The 22,658-nt window shown below is 41.6% G+C and overlaps 1 protein-coding gene across 2 annotated transcripts; it reads left to right on the top strand.

Annotated features, from left to right (window-relative positions):
• Positions 1–8,774: 8,774 nt before the first annotated feature.
• On the top strand, positions 8,775–13,371 carry LOC145399641 (uncharacterized). 2 transcript variants are annotated; one of them, XM_080272181.1, is made up of 6 exons: positions 8,775–8,899; positions 9,949–10,087; positions 11,303–11,429; positions 11,638–11,880; positions 12,444–12,593; positions 13,065–13,371. In XM_080272181.1, the coding sequence occupies exons 2-6, from the start codon at positions 9,953–9,955 to the stop codon at positions 13,235–13,237; spliced, it is 828 nt and encodes a 275-aa protein (XP_080128307.1). In that variant the 5' UTR covers positions 8,775–8,899; positions 9,949–9,952; the 3' UTR covers positions 13,238–13,371. The 2 variants fall into 2 exon arrangements, with proteins under 2 accessions (XP_080128307.1, XP_080128308.1); XM_080272182.1 differs by having other exon boundaries at positions 8,806–8,834.
• Positions 13,372–22,658: the final 9,287 nt, after the last annotated feature.

Here is a 22,658-nt window from a genome sequence, read left to right as displayed (position 1 = left end):
GTTATGTTGGAATATGGTGTTTATCATAAAGAAGTCCATTGAGAAGGATGTAGAGCTTTAGTATAGAACCATTTGGCCATAGAGCTGTGAGAAATAAGTTGCGAAGGGTGAAAATTCTAAGCCAGGTTAAGGTGGACAATCTGTAGAACCTTCACATCCCTAGTTTGTTGTATTTTCATTCACATAGGAGTCTATCTGGAACCTCTTTCTTAGTGTTTCTGCTTTGCATGCTTCACATCATACAGAGTTTTATTCAATTATTCATCGTCCACTCCTTTATTACCCCATCATGAGTGTAGGGGCCTGGGACTAGGTTACTCAGCTTTGTCATTTAACTAGCCTTGCCCTTGACCTCTACACTCATGATATCCTTTTTTAAAATTTTGTTTTATTGTCAATGAATTCTCTGCAACTATCATAGAGGAAACTATTAACTTTCCATCAACAGAAATGATGGGGTAAGAAAGAGGTGCTGGCAGGCTTCCTAAGCTTATAGGAATATAGCCCATGGGTTTATGTTCTCATCTGCTTATGTGGCTTTATAGTTCCTCTTTTGTTAGATGAGTAATCAGTGCTGGAGAGGGTTGCCTTCATGAGGTGGTGCTGATATAATTGAGCAGTGGAGCTGCCTGGTCATACAAGTGTTCCTCAAGTCTCTTCCTGTCTTCCTCCCCCTCCCCCCCCACTCCAAGAAAAGGAGGATGGTAGATTTCAGGAGGGTAACTTCACCCTCCAGTTAGTTGGTTTGGAGTTAGATGAACATGAGGCTATAAGTACTACTACCACTACTACTACTACATTAATATTTACATGTGTCATTAATGAATTTTTTTAAGAGGAGCATATGGAGTCACATGGAGAGAGAGGCTGACAAATGAGGAAGTGAAGGAGCGTTGTGGTGTGGATGTGGATGTGATAGGAAGTGTTAGGAGAAACATATTGTGGTGGTTTGGCAATGTGGAGAGGATGGAGAGTGAGAAAATGACGAGGAGAATGTATGTGAGTGAGGTGGAGGGGGGGAGAGGGAGGGGAGGCCAAGGATGAGATGGAGGGATGGAGTGGAGAGGTATATGAGAGAGGGGGATGTGAGCTGGGACAGTGAAATGACGGGGGACATGGCAACATGGAGGTGATTTGTTTGTGGCCACCCTTACGGGATTAAGGTGTCTGGCAATAGATAGATAGATAGATTAATGCAGTCTGTGTTGATATTCCAAAGATATGAATAACATACATGAGAACAGTAAAGTGTAGTATGCAAAATAAATTGCTAAGGAACAGATGTTAAGAACTTGCATAGTTGACAAGAATGTGAATCTTGGTCTTCCACTAATGACTACACACAAGCACACTATTTGGTACTTAGGTTAAATCCCTGCAGTCTCAGAACATATCCTTTATTATATTCTGGCTCCAGATAATTATATCCAGCCTGGAAGAGACTTTTGGAACTGGAAGGGCTATATGCAGCCTTCAGTAATTTATGGGTTTCAGATCATCATCATCATCATCATCCGGACCTCCTTTCCCACCATAGGGCAGGGTGAGGAGTAGCAGTGTCCAGACAGCCCAAATTTGCCCAATCCAGTGGGTCATGTTTCTATTTGCTCACCATTCAAGCCCCTGGAATCTTGGCTCTATATGAATAAAATCATCATGGTAACAGCAAGAATGAAGTAAAAAGTATATCATGGGACTGAAGGGGTTAATTCCAGCATCCATCATTAGATTTTCACCCTATTGTTCAGTTAGTGCATGGTACAGTAGATAGATGCATGGCCATTATACAGTATAGGCAGTCTTTGGTATAAATGTGGCATGTGTGCCAAAATATATATGTACAGCAAAACCTCACTATAATGGACTAATCAGGGCAGAAGCCATTCCAAGAAAAACAAAATTCTGATAAAAGCAACATCTGGATGCCACCTGGTAACCCGGATGTTTTCTGATGTATCAGACATTAGTCCAGATTGCACAAACGGTTTTTAAACTGTTTTCACCACCATTGCAGTACTGGACTGTATTATACATTCACTACGATAATCAGTTGGTATCATATACAGTATATAATAATACTGTACTCTATGCAGATGAACATGTCTTTTATTTACCTTATTGTGGTGAGTGTAGCTTAAGTGTTCAGGCAGTCTGGACTGCTTCTTGCTTTATTGGACTTTTTCCAGTATATAAGAATTTAGCCTGGTAGCTCCTTGATTCCGATAAAAGTGAATTCCGGTCTATTGAAGTCCGTTATTGAGGCTTTATTGTATATGCATATATTTTTGTATTGTTTCTGTAAATGTGGTGAAACTGGCAAAGCAGCTTTTTAGGTAACAGTGAAGCGAATAGGGAGTTTTACTTTACAATAATGAGGACTTACCAGTAAAAAATTATGTAAAAAAGAGCAACTTAGAAAACAGCTACACAGAGGGATGTCCTGGGTAAAGTACAGTAAATTGGTTATGATACTTTGCATTGACATTGTGATATGCCCTTTATTGTCCAGTAGGTGGCATTGCAGTATGTCTTTGGGTTTGAGTAAAGGTGGTTTAAGTATAGTGATGTAAGGTAGTTGTGTTATTCACAAATAAATATTTTATTATTCTTGAAGTTTCTCTCTTCATGTATTTGTTGTATACATGTATGTAAGAGCCATGTAACTACATCATATTGACTCCTTCATTTCAGTGATGACTTTCAGAATAATTTCTTGGACTATTTTATTTAACTAAGGGGACACCTTGGTAGTGAAATAGTTAAAAAGAGTCCCTCTGTCTCTTCAGTATGGTGATGTCGTATTAGTACTACTGCCAGGTGAACCATTTTTCAATGTAAAGAATTATACTGTACTGGCATATGTTTCACATTCTAGGCTACAGCATCATGTATACACAAATAAGGTAAAAAAGTACTGTATTGCTCTTCTGTTTTTGCGGTACAGGTTATAGTAAAGAAAATACCAAGAAATATTTTCGAATTTCTTATGTTCATGCTTTCATGAGAGACCATTGACCATGTTAATGTGTTTGTCCTTTCATCCAGTGGTATCTTTCCATGTGAGAGTTGAACCATTCCCCTGCTCAGTCCCCTGGCCCAGAAATCTCTATGCAGTATCTGACTTCATGTCTTTCGCAGTCTGCCTTTGTGCATTCTTCCCTATACTCATACTTGTGACTGTCCTTCTCCCTTCTCTCAGCATGTCCAAACTATCTTTGTCTTCTGGTTTGCATCACCTTTCCAATGTTTCATATGCCAGATCTTTTTGCAGAACACTGTTCTTGGTTCTGTTCTTCCTAGACCCCAAGTATCCATCTCGTCATTCTCAGATCACTTTTATGAATGTTCCAATTTGCTTTTATCCTCTCCTCTTACAGGCCAAGTCTTGCCACCATACAGTTTAACACTTCTTACCCATGTTTTGTTGAGTACCCTTTACCCTTGGCATGAAAGAAGAGCCTGTTTATGGGCAGGAGAGGCAACAGTTCCCAAAATTTCCTTCTCCCGCTTCTCGTTTTAGTAGAGGAACTAGCATCCATTCCTCCTCAAACATTCACCATGTCACTCAGATAACAAAACTACTCTGCACATTTCAAGTGTGTCTCCTCAGTTGATACTTTCCATTCTATTGCCCACAGCTCAGATACCCATATGTTATTTCATGTCGAAAATTCCTCATCCTGCAGTCTAGCTGAAAATTTCCTCTGAGTGAAAGTGACATTATACAGGTATATCAAAAGTTCCAAAAAAACACATTTTAATGTTGCTATTGCAATTGTGCTAATAGTTTTGTGGTAGTTGACATAGAACCACAAGTATGGACAAATGTCAAGCAAATGGTTTCCTGGAAGTCAAGAAACCATTTACAACACTGGGTGGTAACCATATAACCAAACCAACATGTGCTCCCTATGTGTCAACAAGTGGGTTGATGGAGGGTTAGTGCCCCTTCCCGTATAAAAAATAACTCGGTCGAATGGCCACCCCTTACGGGATTATGGTGTCTGGCAATAGATAGATAGATGTGTATTTTCATGTGTAGGTTGTACTGTATATGCTAGATAGGAAAGAAATGTAGAGATTTGTGAGAGATGTGGATTGAAGAGGTCTGCAAAGAGGGTAGGTGCATGGTGGTGTGCTTACATTATATGTACCATAGAGGAAATATAGAAAGTGAATGTGGTGGTTGTAGCCCCAGGCTCATCAGAATGTGAATGTCAGGGATTGTGGGAAACTGGCTACCAGCTAGGTGCTTCTGGAAATTTCATGATGTTAGGCTGAAGGGCTTTGTACTTGTGAGAGGTGTATGAGTTGAGTGTGTTGTGTGATGAGGTTTTTGTATTATGAGAGATGAATGAGGTAAATGCATTGTGTGATGGATTGTATTACAAGAACATACTGCATTGCCTTTGCCTTGCACGGTTTAAGTATTGTTACTGGAGTAGAGAATGGTGGTGATTACATTGTAATCTAGCTAAATGAACTTGTGTGTCTCTGGGAGCAGCATTTTCTGTAGTATAGATATCTGGTAATGGTTCATGGGGGAAGCTGTGTGGGTGGAGATTTCAGGTGGCTCTGATGACATGTGTTTGTGTGTAGGTTTGTTTTGTGGAGCAGGATGCCTCTATGTTTGTGATTGGGTGGTGGAGGATGTTTTTAAGGCATTGAGTGTAATGTAGGGAGGCTTTTTGTTTTTATTGTTTCTTTGTTATGGGGATAGTTCAGTATAAAATTTCAAGGATGGGATGAATTCTGTGAAGTGATAAATTATAATCCTTTTATGTTCATGTGGTTAGTTAAGGAGAGTACTTTTGTTTCATGGTAAAGGTGATGTGTATTTTTGGTCTTTGCACACCCTGTTGGTGGTAGGTGGGGGCGCTCACCATCCTCTCACTCGATGTAGTGCTGCTTTCAGATGTCTGCCCTTTCCTCTCCTCCATCCTTCTTTCCTTCCATCCTTTTCTGTCTTTCTTTCCTTCATTCTTTCCTCGTCTTTCTGCCTACGGGTGACTTTACGCTCCCTCATCTATCTTTCTTTTCTTCATTCTTTTCCCCCTCCTTCTGCCTGTGGGTGACACTGCACTGAGTGATGAGCCAAATGGTTTCCTCTACACCAGGAAACCATTTACTACGTTGGGTGGTAACCATATAACCAAATTTTGGTGCCTGGTGGTTTAGTGGGTAATTATTGTGCTCCTATCGGATTGAGCCGGTGAAGGTTTATATCCAAGGGGTGATTAGGGTTGATTGCTCATGTAATGCCACTCAGGGATGAGTGAGGCTGTTCACTCTCATCTTAAATGTCGGGACCAACTGCCTAGCCCCGGGCTCTTACGCTCCTCATGGGGCAATGTAGGATTGGATGGAGGATGGATGCACACCCTGTTTTAAATTTTAAGTCATTATTTTTCATTTTTTGAAAATTTCCATTTTGAGCTACTGAGGTTAGGTCCAGTTTAGGCTTGCATAATTTATTGCTAATAGAATTTTCAGTGATTTCTTTATGATGTCCAGACGTAGATCATAGGAGTATTTTCAAGGCATAAATTTATGAGATGGTTTTGAATTGTTATTCTCAAAATGAAATCACATACTCTTTTGCAGACTTTTAACCCCTTTGCTAAGTTCAGTTCAAAATCAGTCAAAGTTCTTTCAGTTTTAGGTCCTAATGTTTGTCCCTGCCTTGTGACCTTGACCATTAACTGATTGTCTGCAAAATTGAATCACTATCCTAGGCTGACTTTCAGCATTTCCACCAAGTTTGGTCTGAATCAGACGAAGACTGTTTGAATTAATCTCGACCTATGACCTTGACTTTCGACTTCTTGTTCTTGATATCAAATCACTAGAGTGACTCAATCTTTCCATCAAATTTGATTAAAATTTGATGAAACTGAGCTATACTGTTGACACACACACACACACACACCTATATAATACACCCCAGCACTCCATGCATAGGTGTGCAAAATGAGTAGTAATTCCCACAACAAAAGTATTACATGCATCTTCCTACATTATATACAGATATTGAGGGAAGCCAGTGAGATTTTTTGGGAAACTGACCATGCAAACTCCAAGCTGTGCAGCACGGACTGAACTCACATGCTAACACAAGATACCATCCCATGGCCGTGCCTGGGGAGGGAAACCGTCTAGCTGGTGGGAAGACAAGGGTGCTTCTCAGTAATCCTGGCTCATCTGGTTACCTCGAGTGCAGCCATACAGGTGCGTGTTGCATCGCCCCTCACCTCGCGCCCATCGCGGTACTGTAAAAGATTCACTCTATAACAGGACTGGCTACACTTCACTGTAATGACATGGTGAGCCTTTTCACTACGATGACATATTTTTCTATACAGCAGTCTTGTAATCTCCAGACAATCAGGGTTTGATGGGCAGGAGAGAACCGCCTTTACTTTCCTTATGCTAGCAATCGTGTTAGGGTGTAACGCTCCAGCTACACTTATAGGATCACTTACCCTTTCTTCTGATGATCTTAATTTACTCAGGAGAGATTTCGAACTGGATAGGTTAAATATACTGTAGCTTTCATTCTCCCCACTACAATACAATATAGCCCTTTAATTAAACCAAATTGTCTGGTGTTATTAAATGAAGGATATGTCTTTGGATTGACAGGGGTAAGGGAAGGGAGCTACTTGTAAGACTTCCTGTATATCCTTGACCTTGGAATTTTACCTTCATTAACTGTTAGCTGCCCAGTTGCATCACACACACACACGAAACATCAATGGTTGCACGAAATCCGAACACCAGTCATATCGGCCCTTCAGTCTGACTACAATGGACTACCAGCAGAGGTGGCAAAGGTGTTGGGTCTTCGCCAGGTGATACAAACGTCCAAAGTTAAATGACTAACTGCACGGATGTAATAACCTGACTGAAACTTAACAAATTAATCACTGGTCTGACTCAGACTCGAGCTCAGGCCCTCGAGCTTGATAGGCGTGCACTTTACCATTGAGTCAAAGAGAGGATCCCCGAGTTGCCTCTATGCAACGCGGACTTTTATACACCCCATTACATCACTTTTCTTCCTCTGGTGATTAATTTGGTCAGTTTCGAACACGTGGTAGCGCAGCGCATTGAAGGCCACCACTGGGGGCGCTGCGGACCACACCGGACAGCTTACCCCTGGGATGTAAGGCTGTTAACAAATATCATTGCCCTCAAGGCCTCGCCTCACATCCTACACCGCTGCCAACTAATGTAATAACCTGACTGAAACTTAACAAATTAATCACTGGTCTGACCAAGATTCAGTCTCAGGTCCTCGCGCTTGATAGGCGCGCACGTTACCACTGAGCCAAAGAGAGGATCCCCGCTTTGCCTCTAAGCAACGCGGGCTTTTATACGCCCCATTACACGGATCGTTCCATCAGAGTAGTACGTTTGTCAGGGTCCAAGCTTACTGTGTGTCTAACCCTTGCCCGCCACGCTCAACATCTGGCGTTTCACCTTGAAGGAAAGCTATGGGGAGGGGGGGGGGGTCTTGTGAAGGGGTGGAGGATCAACAGCTTGGGTAAAGTGGATAGGTTGGGTGGTAGGAAGACAGGGTAGAGCTTCAGTAATTCCTTAAGAGAATGAAATGACTGCAGACTATCCTGTGTCTCCCTCCCATCCAGCTTATCCACTTGTCACAAAGGATCAGCAGATTTACAGGTGAGGCATCGTTTCAGGTCAGATGTGATTGGAACTGGAAGTAAACGGCTAGAGAATCGTACCTACTCGTATCTTCCATGCTCATAATAACCTGGAGTATGGAGAGGCTTCGATATGGCCTGAATATACGAGTCATAGGACAGAGATATGCTGATGAGAGAGTAAGAGAAGCCAGTGATATCAAAGGGTTAGCTCACGTGTCTCTCCCGCCTCACGTGCCCATCTCGTACACAACAGCACACACGGACTCGTGGTTGCAGCTGAAAAAAAAAAAAAAAAAGCTGGTTATTTTGCATCGCGGGTCTTCCTTACCTAGTAGCACTTCTGGAGATGCAGGAAAGGAAATAAGTCTCATTATCACAGCATACATCAGTTTTATGTTGCATGGAATCGTGTAGCCTAGCCACAAAAATTATTCCAGATTCGTATAGGTGTCTGTTTTTCAGTTCTCATCAAGAGTCCAGTTACACGTTAATATTCTCTTGTTATTTATAGGCCTATAGTTTTGATACTAACATCAACTTCATGACATAGAAAAGGATTTTGAAGTACAGTAAGTTGCAGAATAAAGTGCTTAGGAAGAGATGTTAAATCTCCAAAAACTACGTCGAATGCAATGCTTCGAACTCAAATAGGGACCCTGAACTATTAAGTGATGGTTGCGTGTCATAGTCATATGGTATATATGTTTGTTGGATGCTTTCCTTCTCAGTCAGTCCATACAAGTTAACTATTTGCAAGTCAGCAGGATCAGTATGGATGAGGGAGGGGAGGGAAGGATGGGGAATAAGAGGGAGAAGGGAAGAGGTGGGGGAAAGATGAGGGTGGAGGAGGGAAGGAAAGGATGGGGGGATGAGAGAAAGAGAGAGCAAGTGGTGGGGGAAGATGAGGTAGGGGGAGGGGAGGGAAGAATGGGGGGGATGAGGGAAAGAGGGAGTGAGGGAAGAGAAGGCTAGGGGGAAACTGAGGGAGGGAGGAAGGGGTGGGAGAAGATGAGGTAGAGGATGGGGGGGATGAGGGAGGGGTGGGGAAAGATGAGGAAGGGGGAGGAGGAAGAGGAAGGTGAGGGGTTACTTAAGGAGTGAAGCCGGACCAAACACCCCAGTTCTGTCCACAACTTTGACGAGACATCTGCTCTTCTTTGCTTTGTGAGTTCCAGACTAATCCCAGAAAAGAGAGAAGGACAAGATAGTGTTGAAAAGATAAGAAACGGGTTAGAAAGAGAGGAAAAGTGTTAGAAACTTAAGAGATGGATGAGAAGAGGCAACGAAAGTGAAGAGAATCTCGGCGATGCACAGTAGAAGAAACTAGTGTGAAAATTAATTTGTAGTCTATATAAGTGTTCTAAATTTCAGTACTATAGTTTAATTAGGCTTTCAGTGGAAGATGTAGCTTCAATATATACAGTAGTTACCTTCATATATGCATTCACTTAAAATATAATGTGTTTTGACTGATGTACCCTCCATCATCATCATTATTATCACCTTTCACTAATACATCACTAAAGAATGAAAGAAGTCTGAAATTTTACACAATGAGTGTTGCTACGCTTTACCAATACATTTCGTTTACGTTTAGGAGCCATTGACCATATCACTGTTCTTTCTCTATAATTAGACCGAGGTTTTCGCCCTTTTGCAACCTATTTCCTGCAGCTCAGTTGCAGAATAAGACAATGTTACGGGATATATCCTTTCCTTAGCACTTGTTTGTGGCCATAGCAGTTAGCACCACATTCTAGGGTTAATTTTTTGTTACAACCCAGCATTCAAAATGGAGATATGGCAATTTTAGGCCAAGTTAAAGTATAAAGAGTATAGCATGAGTAGGCATTTACACCGATACCATATCCCCATGTGTCACAATCCTGATTCGCTTCTTTCTACAAATCCCCAACCCGAACCTCTTCTCGCAGGATCTTATCTCCCTTAGTCTACCTCCGGTCATTCTTTCCTCCACATTCATAATCTGTGACCTCCTCAGTCTGTCCCCTCGCACTCCCTCACCCTCGTCTCAACATGTCCAAACCATCTTAGTCTACCTGACTGTATAATTTCTCTACTATTTCTTTTGCCATAGCTCTCTCAACATGCTGCCCTAAATTTTGTCGCTCAGTGATACCCTTCTCATCGACATCAACATTTCAATCTGATTATATCCCTCATCCCTCACAGGTCAAGTATCACGATCTTAACGCTTCTCTCTCACGTTTTGAAGACAGGAACTAATTAACATACTGTATTCATATTGCTCCCACAGGAAGATGAACGGGAGGCTAGCTGTTGTTTTGGTGGTTGTGGTGGTGGTGATGCAGGCTGCCGGGTCGTTAGGGTGGGGCTCTTCTCTCTGCAATATCATACACCAAGACAAGGAGTGGATATCACAGCTCACCGCGCAGGTTAGTTGTGGTAATCTATTGTTCTTTAAGCATGATGGAGATTTTCGTTATTCTGCAGCTTATTTCCCGTAGCTCATCGCTAGAATAATTAGATAATGGTACCAAAATTTATGTACTTTGTTACAACCCTACAGCTTTTCCATAACACTTCTTTGTGACTGGCACCATATTTTAGTGTTAATCTCTTGCTACAGCTTCTCATTCAAAATGGAAAGATGGCAGTTTTAGGCTGTTTGAGTTGTGGACATTGTATAGAATTTAATGTTGGGTCTGCTTCATATGTCTGTTTCTTCCTACCTACCTACTTACTTGCCTGTATAGTCTGTCTGTGTATCTGTATATACATACAAGTCACTACCCAAAAGTTCCAGTAATTTGAATATTGTAGGAAAATAAGTTACCCTACCTCCTTGTTCTCACTGTCGCCTTCTAAGTAGTCCCCTTGGGCATGTATACTGTACAGTGGTCCCAGCGTTTTTTCCACGAGTCCATGCATCCCTGAAAGGCTTCAGGCGTGATGGTCTTGAGCACCTCCTGCGATTCTGCCTGGATCTCCTCAGTCGAGTCAAGTCGACGCCCTTTCAGTCGTAATTTCAGCTTGGGAAACAGGAAAAAGTCGCAGGGGGCAAGGTCAAGAGAATAGGGTGGGTGGGGAGTGACTACCGTGTTAGTGGAAGCCAGGAACTGCCGGACAACAATTGATGTGTGGGCGGGGGCGTTGTCATGATGCAGGACCTAGTTCTTGTTCTTCCACTGTTCTGGATGTTTGCGGCGGATGTTCTCCCTCAGACGCAGCAAAACTTCACAGTAAAACTTTCCGCTGACAGACTGACCGGGTGGGACGAATTCCTTGTGAACAATCCCTTGGATATCGAAGAAAACGATCAACATCGACTTGACATTGCTGCACCATTGCAAAACCGCCAAACCACCTACACACCTCGTTACAATAGTAAGCGTAGCTCAACAACATGTCCACTCACAGACACTGCCGAGGCCACACTGACGCACAAGGGGTGCTGCTGACTCCTCCTAGCGGCAAAAGGCAAAACTGCAAATGGTTGGCTCCCTTTGTTCAAATTACTGGAACTTTTGGGTAGCACCTGTCTTTCTATGTATCTATGTCTACCTTCCTATCTGTTTAGACCTATTTACCTATATACACTTACCTGTCTATCTGTCTGTCCATCTAACCATTCCTACTCTATATTCCAGTCAGCACAGCGTGTAAATGCGACAGTGGCCGTGTTGGAACAAAAATTGGATGCTGTACTGAATTTTGTGGAGGACATGAAGACGGCGGAACTTTCGTGGGCCCGGCCCTCTCACCACACAGGCTCAGGTAGTCTCTGTCTGTCTGTCTGTCTGTCTCTTTCTCCGCGAAGCAAAAAGTTGACTTCTATTACGTTAAAGTTAAAGAGTTGCCCCTTATTTTGCACATTTTCTTTTAATGTTATAATAGAGAAAACGTGTATTTTTATGAAAAGCTATTCTATATTTCCCATGTGCATTGTTGGGCGAGATTTACGACTTCACTATATTTCTCTTAGGCACGGTTGAACGAGATTTAACAGGAAAGGAGGAGCCTAAAGCCGACGAAGAGCAAGCCGTCAACAGGAGAAATGAGCAGCGATCCGATTCAGCTGCCGTAGAGGAGGAGGAGGAGGAGCAGGAGGAGAGGCCAGAGTCTGAGACGACTGCTGAGGAAGAAAGAGAGAGGAACGAGGAAAGGCGCAATAATAAGAAAAACAGTAATGACCGCAACGATAATGATGAATCAGGAGTAAGGAAAGGTAAGAATATGTTTGCGGTTACCATTATTGTTTGTTCTGCTAGGACTGAGGTTGGATTGGTTAGTTGCGGCTCTAGTGTTTGTGAAAAATTTTCTGGTAAGCGTTGGTTGGGACCACGGTTGGAACTTTGACGATAGCTATTCTCTGCTTACTTTCACTAGGCGAAAAAATTGCCATCTCCTCATATTGATTACTGAGCTGTAATAAGATATTAACATTATACTATGTTGCTAGTTACGAAGCAGTGCAGTGAAAAGAATATAGGGCTGTAGTATTGATTTGTTCTGCTTCTGAGCTACGGGAAATAGGCCACAAAAAGGCGAAAATCCCCGCCATTAAAATGAACGAACTGTAACGAAAGTGTGAACACTAAGGGATTGGTAGTAGCCTACAGTAGGTGAGGGTGGGTGGGGTGAAGTTGCTACCAATTTCTCACTCCCCTACTTTGAGCTATCAGCCAAAAATGATCCAGCTCTTACTGTATGTGCGAAGTCTCTCTCTCTCTCTCTCTGCTGTTCTGGCAGCTGTAATCTTGTTCTCTCACTGTATCTCATGTTCGGCAGGCGAATGTTCAGCGCTGGAGATGGACGACCACGAGACGATCGGGATGTTTTTCATGAACACGTACAACCACGGCCACTGCGCCAATAGATACCCCATCACCCATCCCATCAGATACTGCTACGGATACTGCGCCACCAGGACGTTTATAGGTGCATGTGTGTGTGTGTGTTTAGTTGCTAGTAGTGCTTTATGCGTTGTTGCTGTTGCTGAACCCAATCTCATTTGAATGTGAGGACAGTGGACTGCAAGCCGAAACTGCCCTTCTCTTGCAGTCCATTATTCATCTTCGAGGACAGGGAAGGAGCTGAGAGCGGTTTGCACAATCAGCCAGTGGAGTTGCCTGGGTATATCTGTACCACCTCATGAAGGCTTCCCTCTCCAGCACATTATTTAACGTAAAAATAATATACTGGTCTACGACTGCCTACCTCAGACCCTTACACCTAGATGGGGGTAATATAGGATTGCATGGTTGTTACCGTTTTCCGGTAATATTGCTCCTCCTCACCCTGTCTTTTTGCATTTCTCCCTCACGCCCCGACTACCTCTTAATCAGTATCACTCTCATCCTCTCTCTTTCTGCCCCTGTCACTCACACTCGCCCTGTCTCTCACTCCCAGCACGGAAGGAGGGCATCTGGAGTCAAGGCAATGACTGTCGCAGCTGTCAGCCAGAGAGACACGAGAACATCAACATCCCCCTGAAGTGTGATGACGGCTTCAGCTTCGAGAAGAGCTTCAGGAATGTGGTGACTTGCAAGTGCCGTCCCTGCAGACCCATAGGCAGTCAGTAGTGGATGGACTGGGGCAGTGGATCTTCAAAGGGTGAATTTTAGTTTTATATCGGAGTTTGTTAATTGTGAGGGCTAAAGGAAGGGTGAATTAGGTGAAAAGCGTGAAGGAGCTATGCTACAATGAGGGTATTTATACATACATCTAAATGCATACATACATCCATACATACAACTGCATGTATGAATGTATACATAATTTGTGTGTTTATGTGTGTATGTGTGTGTATGTGTTTGTGTGTGTGTGTATGTGTTTGTGTGTGTGTGTATGTGTGTGCGATACTTTTTTTTATTGAACTTATTTCATGTGGTGTATATTTCATTTTCATGTCACTAAAATGTATTTAATAAATGTAACACACGTGTCTTTCTTTCTTAGGTTTTCTTTCATAAGTACGTGTGTGTGCATGGTGTGTGTGTGTGTGTGTGTGTGTGTGTGTGTGTGTGTGTGTGTGTACATCCACACTCATCCACACAGACGCATCCACACGTCACACAACACGTGCACATATTCACATGTACGCTCAACCACACGTACAGACATCCACAGATTCAGTTGCCCATGTACACATCCACTCATACACACATCCAATAGCACACAAACCCTCACGTACACGCATCCACACGTACACACATCTACATGTACATATAAACAGAGGTGGATGACGTCACTGAAGAGAAACTAAAGGGGATCTGTTCAGGAATTACACGTGACCTAGTGAGAGAGAGAGAGAGAGAGAGAGAGAGAGAGAGAGAGAGAGAGAGAGAGAGAGAGAGAGAGAGAGAGAGAGAGAGAGAGAGAGAGAGAGAGATTCGTCTTTTTGTGATATGCAGTGGTGTCTTGTAACAAGAAAAGATAGATAGGTAGTTAGATGGATAGGTAGGTAGGTAGGTAAAGAGAGAGAGAGAGAGAGAGAGAGAGAGAGAGAGAGAGAGGAAGCGCCTAATCCATTTTGCAATCACAGTACTGCTATTAGGATAAACAATAATATTAACAATACTGCACTACCTTAATTTATTAGCAAAATGTTAATTACAACACATTTCTTGAGGTTGGTTTGATTATTGCTTTATATATGAAGGTCTCTCTCTCTCTCTCTCTCTCTCTCTCTCTCAATATTTTATATACATATTTATTAGGAGTGGAGGGAGGGGGAGAGATAGAGAAGGAGGAGGGAGGAGGAGGAGGAGGAGGAGGAGGAGGGCTAACATTGGAGGAAATAGGAGAGGAAAGGGGAGAAAGGGTTGGGGAGGGGGAGAGGGGAGGGAAAGGGGAAGGGGGAAGGCATATATTGACCTTTGACCTCTTGACAATCTTCCTCACTTGCGTCATCACAACATCAAACAGTAAAGGAGTGTGGGGAGAGAGAGAGAGAGAGAGACTAAAATCTACATCATTGGACTGAAGGGGTACTGTGAGGAAAGAACAGTAATGCAGGAATCCTTAAGTGGGAAAAGATATAATGATGATGATGATGACTGCTGCCTTCATTAGAGATTTGAATATGTATAATTCATTAGCCTCAATCTCTCTCTCTCTTATAAATTGTATTGTTCGCTCTATTTTACATTTTCTAGCAACATAGATGGATTTTCAGGTCTGAGAGAGAGAGAGAGAGAGAGAGAGAGAGAGAGAGAGAGAGAGAGAGAGAGAGAGAGAGAGAGACTGGGTATCTACAGTAGTTTCGTCTATTTTTTTTTTCTTTTTCCTGAAATAAACCAATAACAATGCTACAGCCAACATATTAATGTCACACAAGGAATTAATCCATACAAAAGCATTATCTTATTACAGTTGCCCGCTTAAGTACGTCAGGAAATTGAAACAAGCGTAGATAGAACATAGCCTGAATGCCGAACTCATATTGTGCATAGTTCTAAAGAAAATAAGGAAGATGCTGGTTTGAAAATGTCTTCAGTGTTTGAGAGAGTTCGACATGCAGTGAGTGATTCGGCAAGAGGAGAGTCCATCAGTAGCTTTTTACCTTTATTATTTTCCTATGACCATAATACCGCTTTATTATTTTACTTAGTTATTGCATTATTTTCCCGATTTCTCAGCGCACAAAGTCGAATCACTGAAGTCGAGGGTGAAAGTGAAACGCCGAGTCCGAACACTTGAGTGACATGTGCGTTGATGACGGTACAAGCGAAAGTCAGTCTCTTTTACTTTGTGAAATTTTCGATAGTTGATCACCCGCCGGCTATATTCTGGTGTTGATCAAGACAGGAAGTCACCGGGAATCCGGAGAACACCGAACAAAGGTAAGAAATTATCGTGCAAATGTGATGAGAGTAGTATGTTGAGTTTAGATCACCTGTCAACTGCGCAGGCTTGTTACGCATGTAGAAGCTTCCAGAATTACGTGGATGTGATCCTGACCAATCTAACCTTCGTTCCGATGTTTCTGCTTCGATCATAGCTTTTCGCGGTGATTTTGGTGTGCTCAAGAACCACTAACATGAGTTGTAGAGCGGTTATCATGAAAAACCAAATAGCAAGCTAGCTCCGTATCTCTCGCCAGTCAAACTTTGTCGGAGATTCAAATTGGTGCAGATTCTCTCTCTCTCTCTCTCTCTGAAAGGAAATAAGCTTATCAATTGTATTTTGCAGAACGTTTCGTGTGTATTTCATATATATATATATATATATATATATATATATATATATATATATTGTATACATTTGTTGTTTCAGTATTCCCGATCAATTTGAAGTTTGTCTTTAACGGATTTTGCTCTAACGGCGTACTACTAGAACTCGTTCCATAGTTCATATTATTATTATTATTATTATTATTATTATTAACATTATTATTATTATATTTTATCATCATACGGAGGCAAAGATTTTCCTCCAGTACTTTGTTATGCTGTGTGCGAAGCTTGCTATTCTGTGCGTATTTTGCTTTCGTGTGCGTTTTCATTATGCAAGCATTTGTCAGATCATTTTGTCATGTGTTTTTTTTCGTGTGCGTATTTATTCTGGGAGCATTTCAGTTTTTGTCATGTGTGCGTAATTTGCTTTCGTGTGCGTATTTCGTTTTGTGCACGTATTTATTATTGTTTGCATTGTTTTGTGTGCGTTTTTCAGTATATTGCATATGTGCGAGAACTTATAACTTATTTCGTATCTTGCTTATTCGGATACCTCGTAAATGTGTTATTCTTGTGTGTATTTCTGTTGTTTGTACATTAATATTTTCATTCGTGCTACTTCTGTGTTTAGGACAAGCTTAGAAAACAGCTTAATCGTTTTAGGTTTGCGATGCTTGACAGATAGGTGTATATATAGCTAGATAGATAGGTAGGTAGTTAGTAGATAGATAGGTAGATATATAGAGATAGATAGGCAGCCATGAACACCTCAGTACACCTGATTACCCCGCTGAGGCGAGCAAGAATTATAAAATTCAAGCCGGCTCATTTGGCATATCAGCGTATTTTTCGCTACATTCTACTTTTCACTCTCCCCTGCGGGCACTGATGTAACATTTTGACGTACACGCTGGATTGTTTGACGTACAGGCTGACGCAAAACAGGGCAAGACTGACGCGCGGGAATACGCAGACGCAAGAGGCAAGGGTTTAGTCGTTTTGCCGCTCAATAGATGGCGCGAGCTGTTCAAACGCTGGCCTCAAAGGAGATGCGCGAGTCCGTTCCTTTTTTCATTTTTCTTGGTTTACATGTATCTGAGTGATGATGATGGTAGTGATGATTGTGGTGATGATTAGCCGTGCTTAGGTTATTAATGGGTAATAATAGGTTAAGATTAATAATAGGTAAATAATTGATGAAAACATATGATAGTGATGTTGATGGCAATATAATAAATCTGTCCTTCAGAGTGCTGCGGGAATATTTTGTTCTTAACTTATATATTTGAAAGATTATAAGGATGATAGTGATGATGACGGCAGTAGTTCGTGTTAGAAACTAATTTTGCTGAATTGCGCAGTTCAGATTAAGTGAGGATGATAGACGTGATGTTTTCTGAGTAATTTTTGGCTGTGCGATTATTATTTTGATTTTGATAATTGCAGTAGTGATAATTATGATGGAAAACCCGTGTTTAAGTTAGTTTAAAGGTGGGTAGCAGAGATGAAATAATGATGATGATGAACACAAAACTGAGGGAATTAGGAACGTACAGGACGAGACGAAAAGAAAAGAATATTAGTGAAGAAAAAGACACCCACATACCATAGCACCCACATAACATCATACCTACGTAACACATCAGCATAACACATAGCACCCACATAGCACATCACATCCACACAACATAACACAGCACCCACATAACACAGCATACACACATTTCACCAGCATAACACAAACAACACACAACATACATTACATACACATATAACAACACGCCTACATCACGCATACACAACAGAGCCACATAACATCCACATAACACATGCATAACACAACACATCCACATAACATCCGCATGACACATCTTCATAGCATCCGCATAACACATCTACATAACGCATAACACCCACGTAACACATCCACATAACATACCGGTATCCACATACTTCATCAGCACAACATGCGCTTAACACATCCGCACAGCACTTCACACCCTCATTAAATACTTGCCCCATTACGGGTTTATTGTCACTCAAACCTGACGCCCCGTGGAAGAGAGAGAGAGAGAGAGGGAGAGAGAGAATATTTGGTGAAACGAAAAGAATTTTAGGAAACAAAAGGGGTGAAAAACAGGAAAAAATAATTCACACACACACACACACACACACACACACACACACACACACACACACACACACACACACACGTGGGGGCAAATGAAGACAGCATTCTTTGAACTGAAAATCTGGGAAACTGTGGGAATGGAGAAAATCCTAATTCTACGTATGACACACACACACACACACACACACACACACACACACACACACACACACACACACACACGTAGATACAAGCAGCCTTCTCTGAATTTGGTAATTGGAAAATATTCGCGTCAAGAAATATATACATTTCTGCGTATGAAGCGCACACACACACACACACACACACACACACACACACACACACACACACACACACACACACACACACACACACACACATATACACACACACACACACACACACACACACACACACACACACTCTCTCTCTCTCTCTCTCTCTCTCACACACACACACACACACACACACACACACACACACACACACACACACACTCTCTCTCTCTCTCTCTCTCTCTCTCTCTCTCTCTCTCACACACACACACACACACACACACACACACACACACCACTTCTTCGTGACAAGCCAAACCCTGAGTGACACAGAAAGGTGAGGTTGAGAGTTGCATTAGTAGGGAAACTGGGAGGCTTTGTGGAATATCAGGTGTCAGGCAGAGAGAGAGAGAGAGAGAAAATGAGGCACTTTATGGCAGAGGAGGAAAAGATGTGAGATACCTGATAAAGAGTTAGTAAAAGACAGAAGGGAGATAACAGGAGAGAATTTGAGGAAACAGGAGACATAAGTGCGATAACAGGGAGGTAATAGAAGAGACAATATGAGAGATGCCAGTAGTGAGCAGGAGGGACAGGAGACAGAGGCATTCTGCAGGAGATAGGGGTACAAAGAAGTACAAAGGAAAGCAAATTGCAACAGACCCAATGGTCCTTTCGAGGCTGCTTGTTACAGAGAAGGCTATCACTATGATATCTAATTTTACAAGTTGAAGGTAAGGATAGCAAAGCAAGAAGGCTCCTCCCCACCCACCAAACCCTCCAGTTGAAGCCGGCAGGAAAAAAGTGAGAAGGACCACCATGTAGCATGGAAAAGCTGACATGGAATTTTCATACGAAAGACTGAAAAGTGGCAAACTCTATTCTGTCCTATATCTATACAAGTGTTAATAAGCTACAATTATCATAAATTACATAGTATTTCCCTGCTATACTGTAGTTTCATCACGATCTGAAATAGAGAAAAACAGCTTATTTTATTATTCAGTCATGAGGGCGTTCAGCTGAGGATTTGAAGCAAGGTACTTATCCAAGCTATTTTTGAATGTCACCACTGCACTGCAATCAACGACATCCCTGCGCAGTTTATTCCAGATGTTAACAACCCTGTTAAAGGAAAAATGCTTCGCTTCATTATAGACTGGAAATTTCATTCATTCATTCATTCATTGCCAGACGCCATGTATCCCAAACGGGGTGGCCAAGGGCTCAGAGTTAATTGTTTTACAGGGAGGGGCACTAATCCTCCACCAACCCCAATTGACATGTAGGGAGAACGTTATGCCAACAGCATCTGGTGTTCCCAGGCGGTCACCCATCCAAGTACTTACCCATTACCTCTAGTATACTTCGAACTATCAGTGGCAAAGTACTTGTCAACACCCATATTATCGATTCCTTTAATAATCTTGAATACTTGAATCAGATCCCCTCGTAGTCTGCGCTTTGATAGGTTATATAACTTTAGCTCATTTGATCGCTCCTCATATGATTTATTCCTCAGTCTGGGTGTCATTTTTGTTACTCGTCGCTGCACTCTTCTAATTTCACTACCGATATGTCTTTCCTGTAATACGGTGACCAGAACTGCACACAGTAATCTAGATGTGGACGCACCAAGGAACTGTACAGGGTAAGAATTATATTTTCAGATCTGAACTCAAATTATCTACCTTTAAATCCAACTAGTTTATTAGCTTTCTTTATAGCTTCTGTGCGCTGTTTACTTGGCTTAATATCATGTCACAGTTATTATTCCTAGATCCTTTTCATGGTTTACATTCATGAGTTGAGAACGATTCATTTTATAACTACATTTTCATACTTACTTCCAATATTTAGAACTTTGCATTTATCGATATTAAAATCCATTTGCCATTTTTCAGCCCAATTAAGCAATATATCAAGATCCCTGTGAATCAGCATTCTTTGCTCTGGGATATCTGCTCTATTACCAATCTTCGTATCGTCAGCAAATTTTGATTATTTACAAAATACGGGTAGGATGCAGGAGATAGCAGTAAGGAGCATGAGATAACATAAGCAGGAAATATAGCGAGAAGCAGGAGATAGCAGTATAGAGTAAGGGGTATAAGTACAGGGAGAAGAGGCTACCACGGAACAAAGCTGATAACAAGACGTAACATGAGATGGATAACAGGAAGTAGATAATAACAGGAGATGGATAACAGGAGATAAGAGGAGACAGAGCAGGAGATAGATAACAGGAAGAAGATAATAAGGGGAGACAGAAAACAAGAGATAACAGGAAACAGGAGACTAAAAACAGGAGATAGATAAGAGGAAATAGATAACAACAGTAGACAGATAACAGGAGGTAGATAGCATGACGTAAATAATAACAGGAAATAGATAATAGGAGAATGATAACAAAAAAACAGCCAACAGGTAAAATAATGAGCCACACTTGTATCAGATAAGAGACTAATGAGCACTGGGTGATAAGGGGAGAAGAGGAAAAAGAAGTGAATGGGACGTAGATAAGAAGAAGGAAGAAAAAGGAAAGGGCAAAGGTGAAAAGGGAATCGGGAAAACGGGGAGAAGAAAAAGGGCTAAGAAAATACGAATAGAAGAAGATGAAATAGGATGAGGAAGATAAAGTTGGAAAAATGGAGAATGATAATACTAAGGAAAAAGGATGGACATAGAAAGGATGGAGACTCATAGTAGATGCTAGTCATGAAGAAGTGCTATGGAAAGGATGCAGACACAGTAGATGCTAGTCACGAAGAAGTGCTATGGGAAGATGTACACCCGTAGTACTGAGCTACTTGAGATAAGCCTAAAAAAGAATGAAGATATGGGCCAAGTTAAGGCGAAAGACGTATATATTGCTTTTGCATTTTTATCTTATGTGACAGACTTTCGGGATAGGCTTTACATTACTCCCCCTTCCCCCTCTCCACTCCCTCCCCTCCCCCTCCCTTCCCCTCCTCTCCCTCCTCCCTCCCCCCTACTTCCCCAACAGCAGTACTGATAGGTGGTTAGATAAGAGGCCAACAGCTAACGAGCGACCCTTGTAAACAGATAATATCCTAATGGCCGATAGGTGATAAGGGGAAGAAGAAAAGTTTGTGGGAGGTAGGTAAAAGGAAGAAAAGAAAGGGAGGGAAGAAGGTAAAGGGAGATAAAGGAAACAAAGTTAAGGGAGAGGATAAATGGGATGTTGATAAGACGAAAAAAAAATAGAGGGAGATTAAAGGAAGAAGATAAAGGTTGATAACGGAATACAGAGGGAGAGGATAAATGGAAGGTAGCAAAGGGAAGATTATAAAAGGAGAGGACAAATGTGAGGTAGGTAAGTGAACAAAATAAAGGGAGAGGATGAATGAAGATATAATAGGGAAAGGGAAGTAAAGGAGGAGATGGAAGGTAATGATGAAAAAAAGTAAAAAAATGAAGTAAAACAATGGAGAGGACACTCAGGGAAGAGAGAAAAAAAAACTAAATGGGAAGAAGATAAAGGGAAGGGAAGGAAAAGGGGAAAATGAAGGGGCAGAAAGGTTGAAAATAAAAATCCCCATTGACGTCCATTAGCTCAAGGTTTTTATTTACTTTATTCCAGCTGACGGCAGGGATTTTCTTTAGATTAGAAGAGAATTAAGCCTGAAGGTGTTAGGGAGACAGCAAGAGACAGACGGACATACATATAGATAAATGGATAGACAGAGAGACAGGCAGATAGATAAATGGGTATAGATAGATAACAGGCAGAGAGGCAGATAGATCGATAGATAGGGAGGTGGTGATAAATTGACTGATAGATAGTTGGAAAGACAGCTAAACATGGATAAACAGACAGCCACAGACAGACAAGCAGAAAGAGGTGTAGATAGAGCGATAGATAGATACTTAGGAAGAGTAAATGGGAAAGTCAGGTAAGACAGAAAACGAGAAGCAATAGACCAGAGAAAACGGAGAACCAGAAAATCAAGGTAAACTAAAGAAAATATAGGTTTCGGTGGCAGAAGTTATTAATAGATAATTGTAGGAAAGTAATTGATAAATAGATAAATAAATAGATATATAGATAGACAGAGACAGGTAGATAGACAGAGAAATTCGTTATCCATAATCTAACAAGTGAAAGAAACAAGAAAGGAATATGCAAAAAATCAGCCCGCAAAGAGAGTACGAAAATAAAGAAAATTGAAGACAAGAGTTCCAATTAATTTTAAAGGAACAGGGAAGATTACTATAGTCACGGCGGTTAATTAGGGGCCTGTGCTGAGACGTGCTGAGAGAGAGAGAGAGAGAGAGAGAGAGAGAGGAGCAAGGTGTCTTTCCTAAGCCTGACGAATACAAAGAGGAAAAGAAGATACTATCTGAAATACCCACTAGGAGACATAAGGTTTTCTTTGTATTTCGCCAGTTGCACATT

Source organism: Coenobita brevimanus, chromosome 50, assembly GCF_032717465.1.
Source record: "Coenobita brevimanus isolate Jiangsu-jjx chromosome 50, ASM3271746v2, whole genome shotgun sequence".
Lineage (NCBI taxonomy): Eukaryota > Metazoa > Arthropoda > Malacostraca > Decapoda > Coenobitidae > Coenobita > Coenobita brevimanus.
This window is presented reverse-complemented; position numbering and strand designations above follow the sequence as displayed.

What these genes read in the sequence shown, in the direction of transcription:
- LOC145399641 (XM_080272181.1), top strand. Translation starts at nt 9,953, where the DNA reads ATGAACGGGAGGCTAGCTGTTGTTTTGGTGGTTGTGGTGGTGGTGATG. An exon ending in TATCACAGCTCACCGCGCAG is followed by an intron (nt 10,088 to 11,302) that starts GTTAGTTGTGGT and finishes TCTATATTCCAG; the next exon opens with TCAGCACAGCGTGTAAATGC. An exon ending in TGAATCAGGAGTAAGGAAAG is followed by an intron (nt 11,881 to 12,443) that starts GTAAGAATATGT and finishes CATGTTCGGCAG; the next exon opens with GCGAATGTTCAGCGCTGGAG.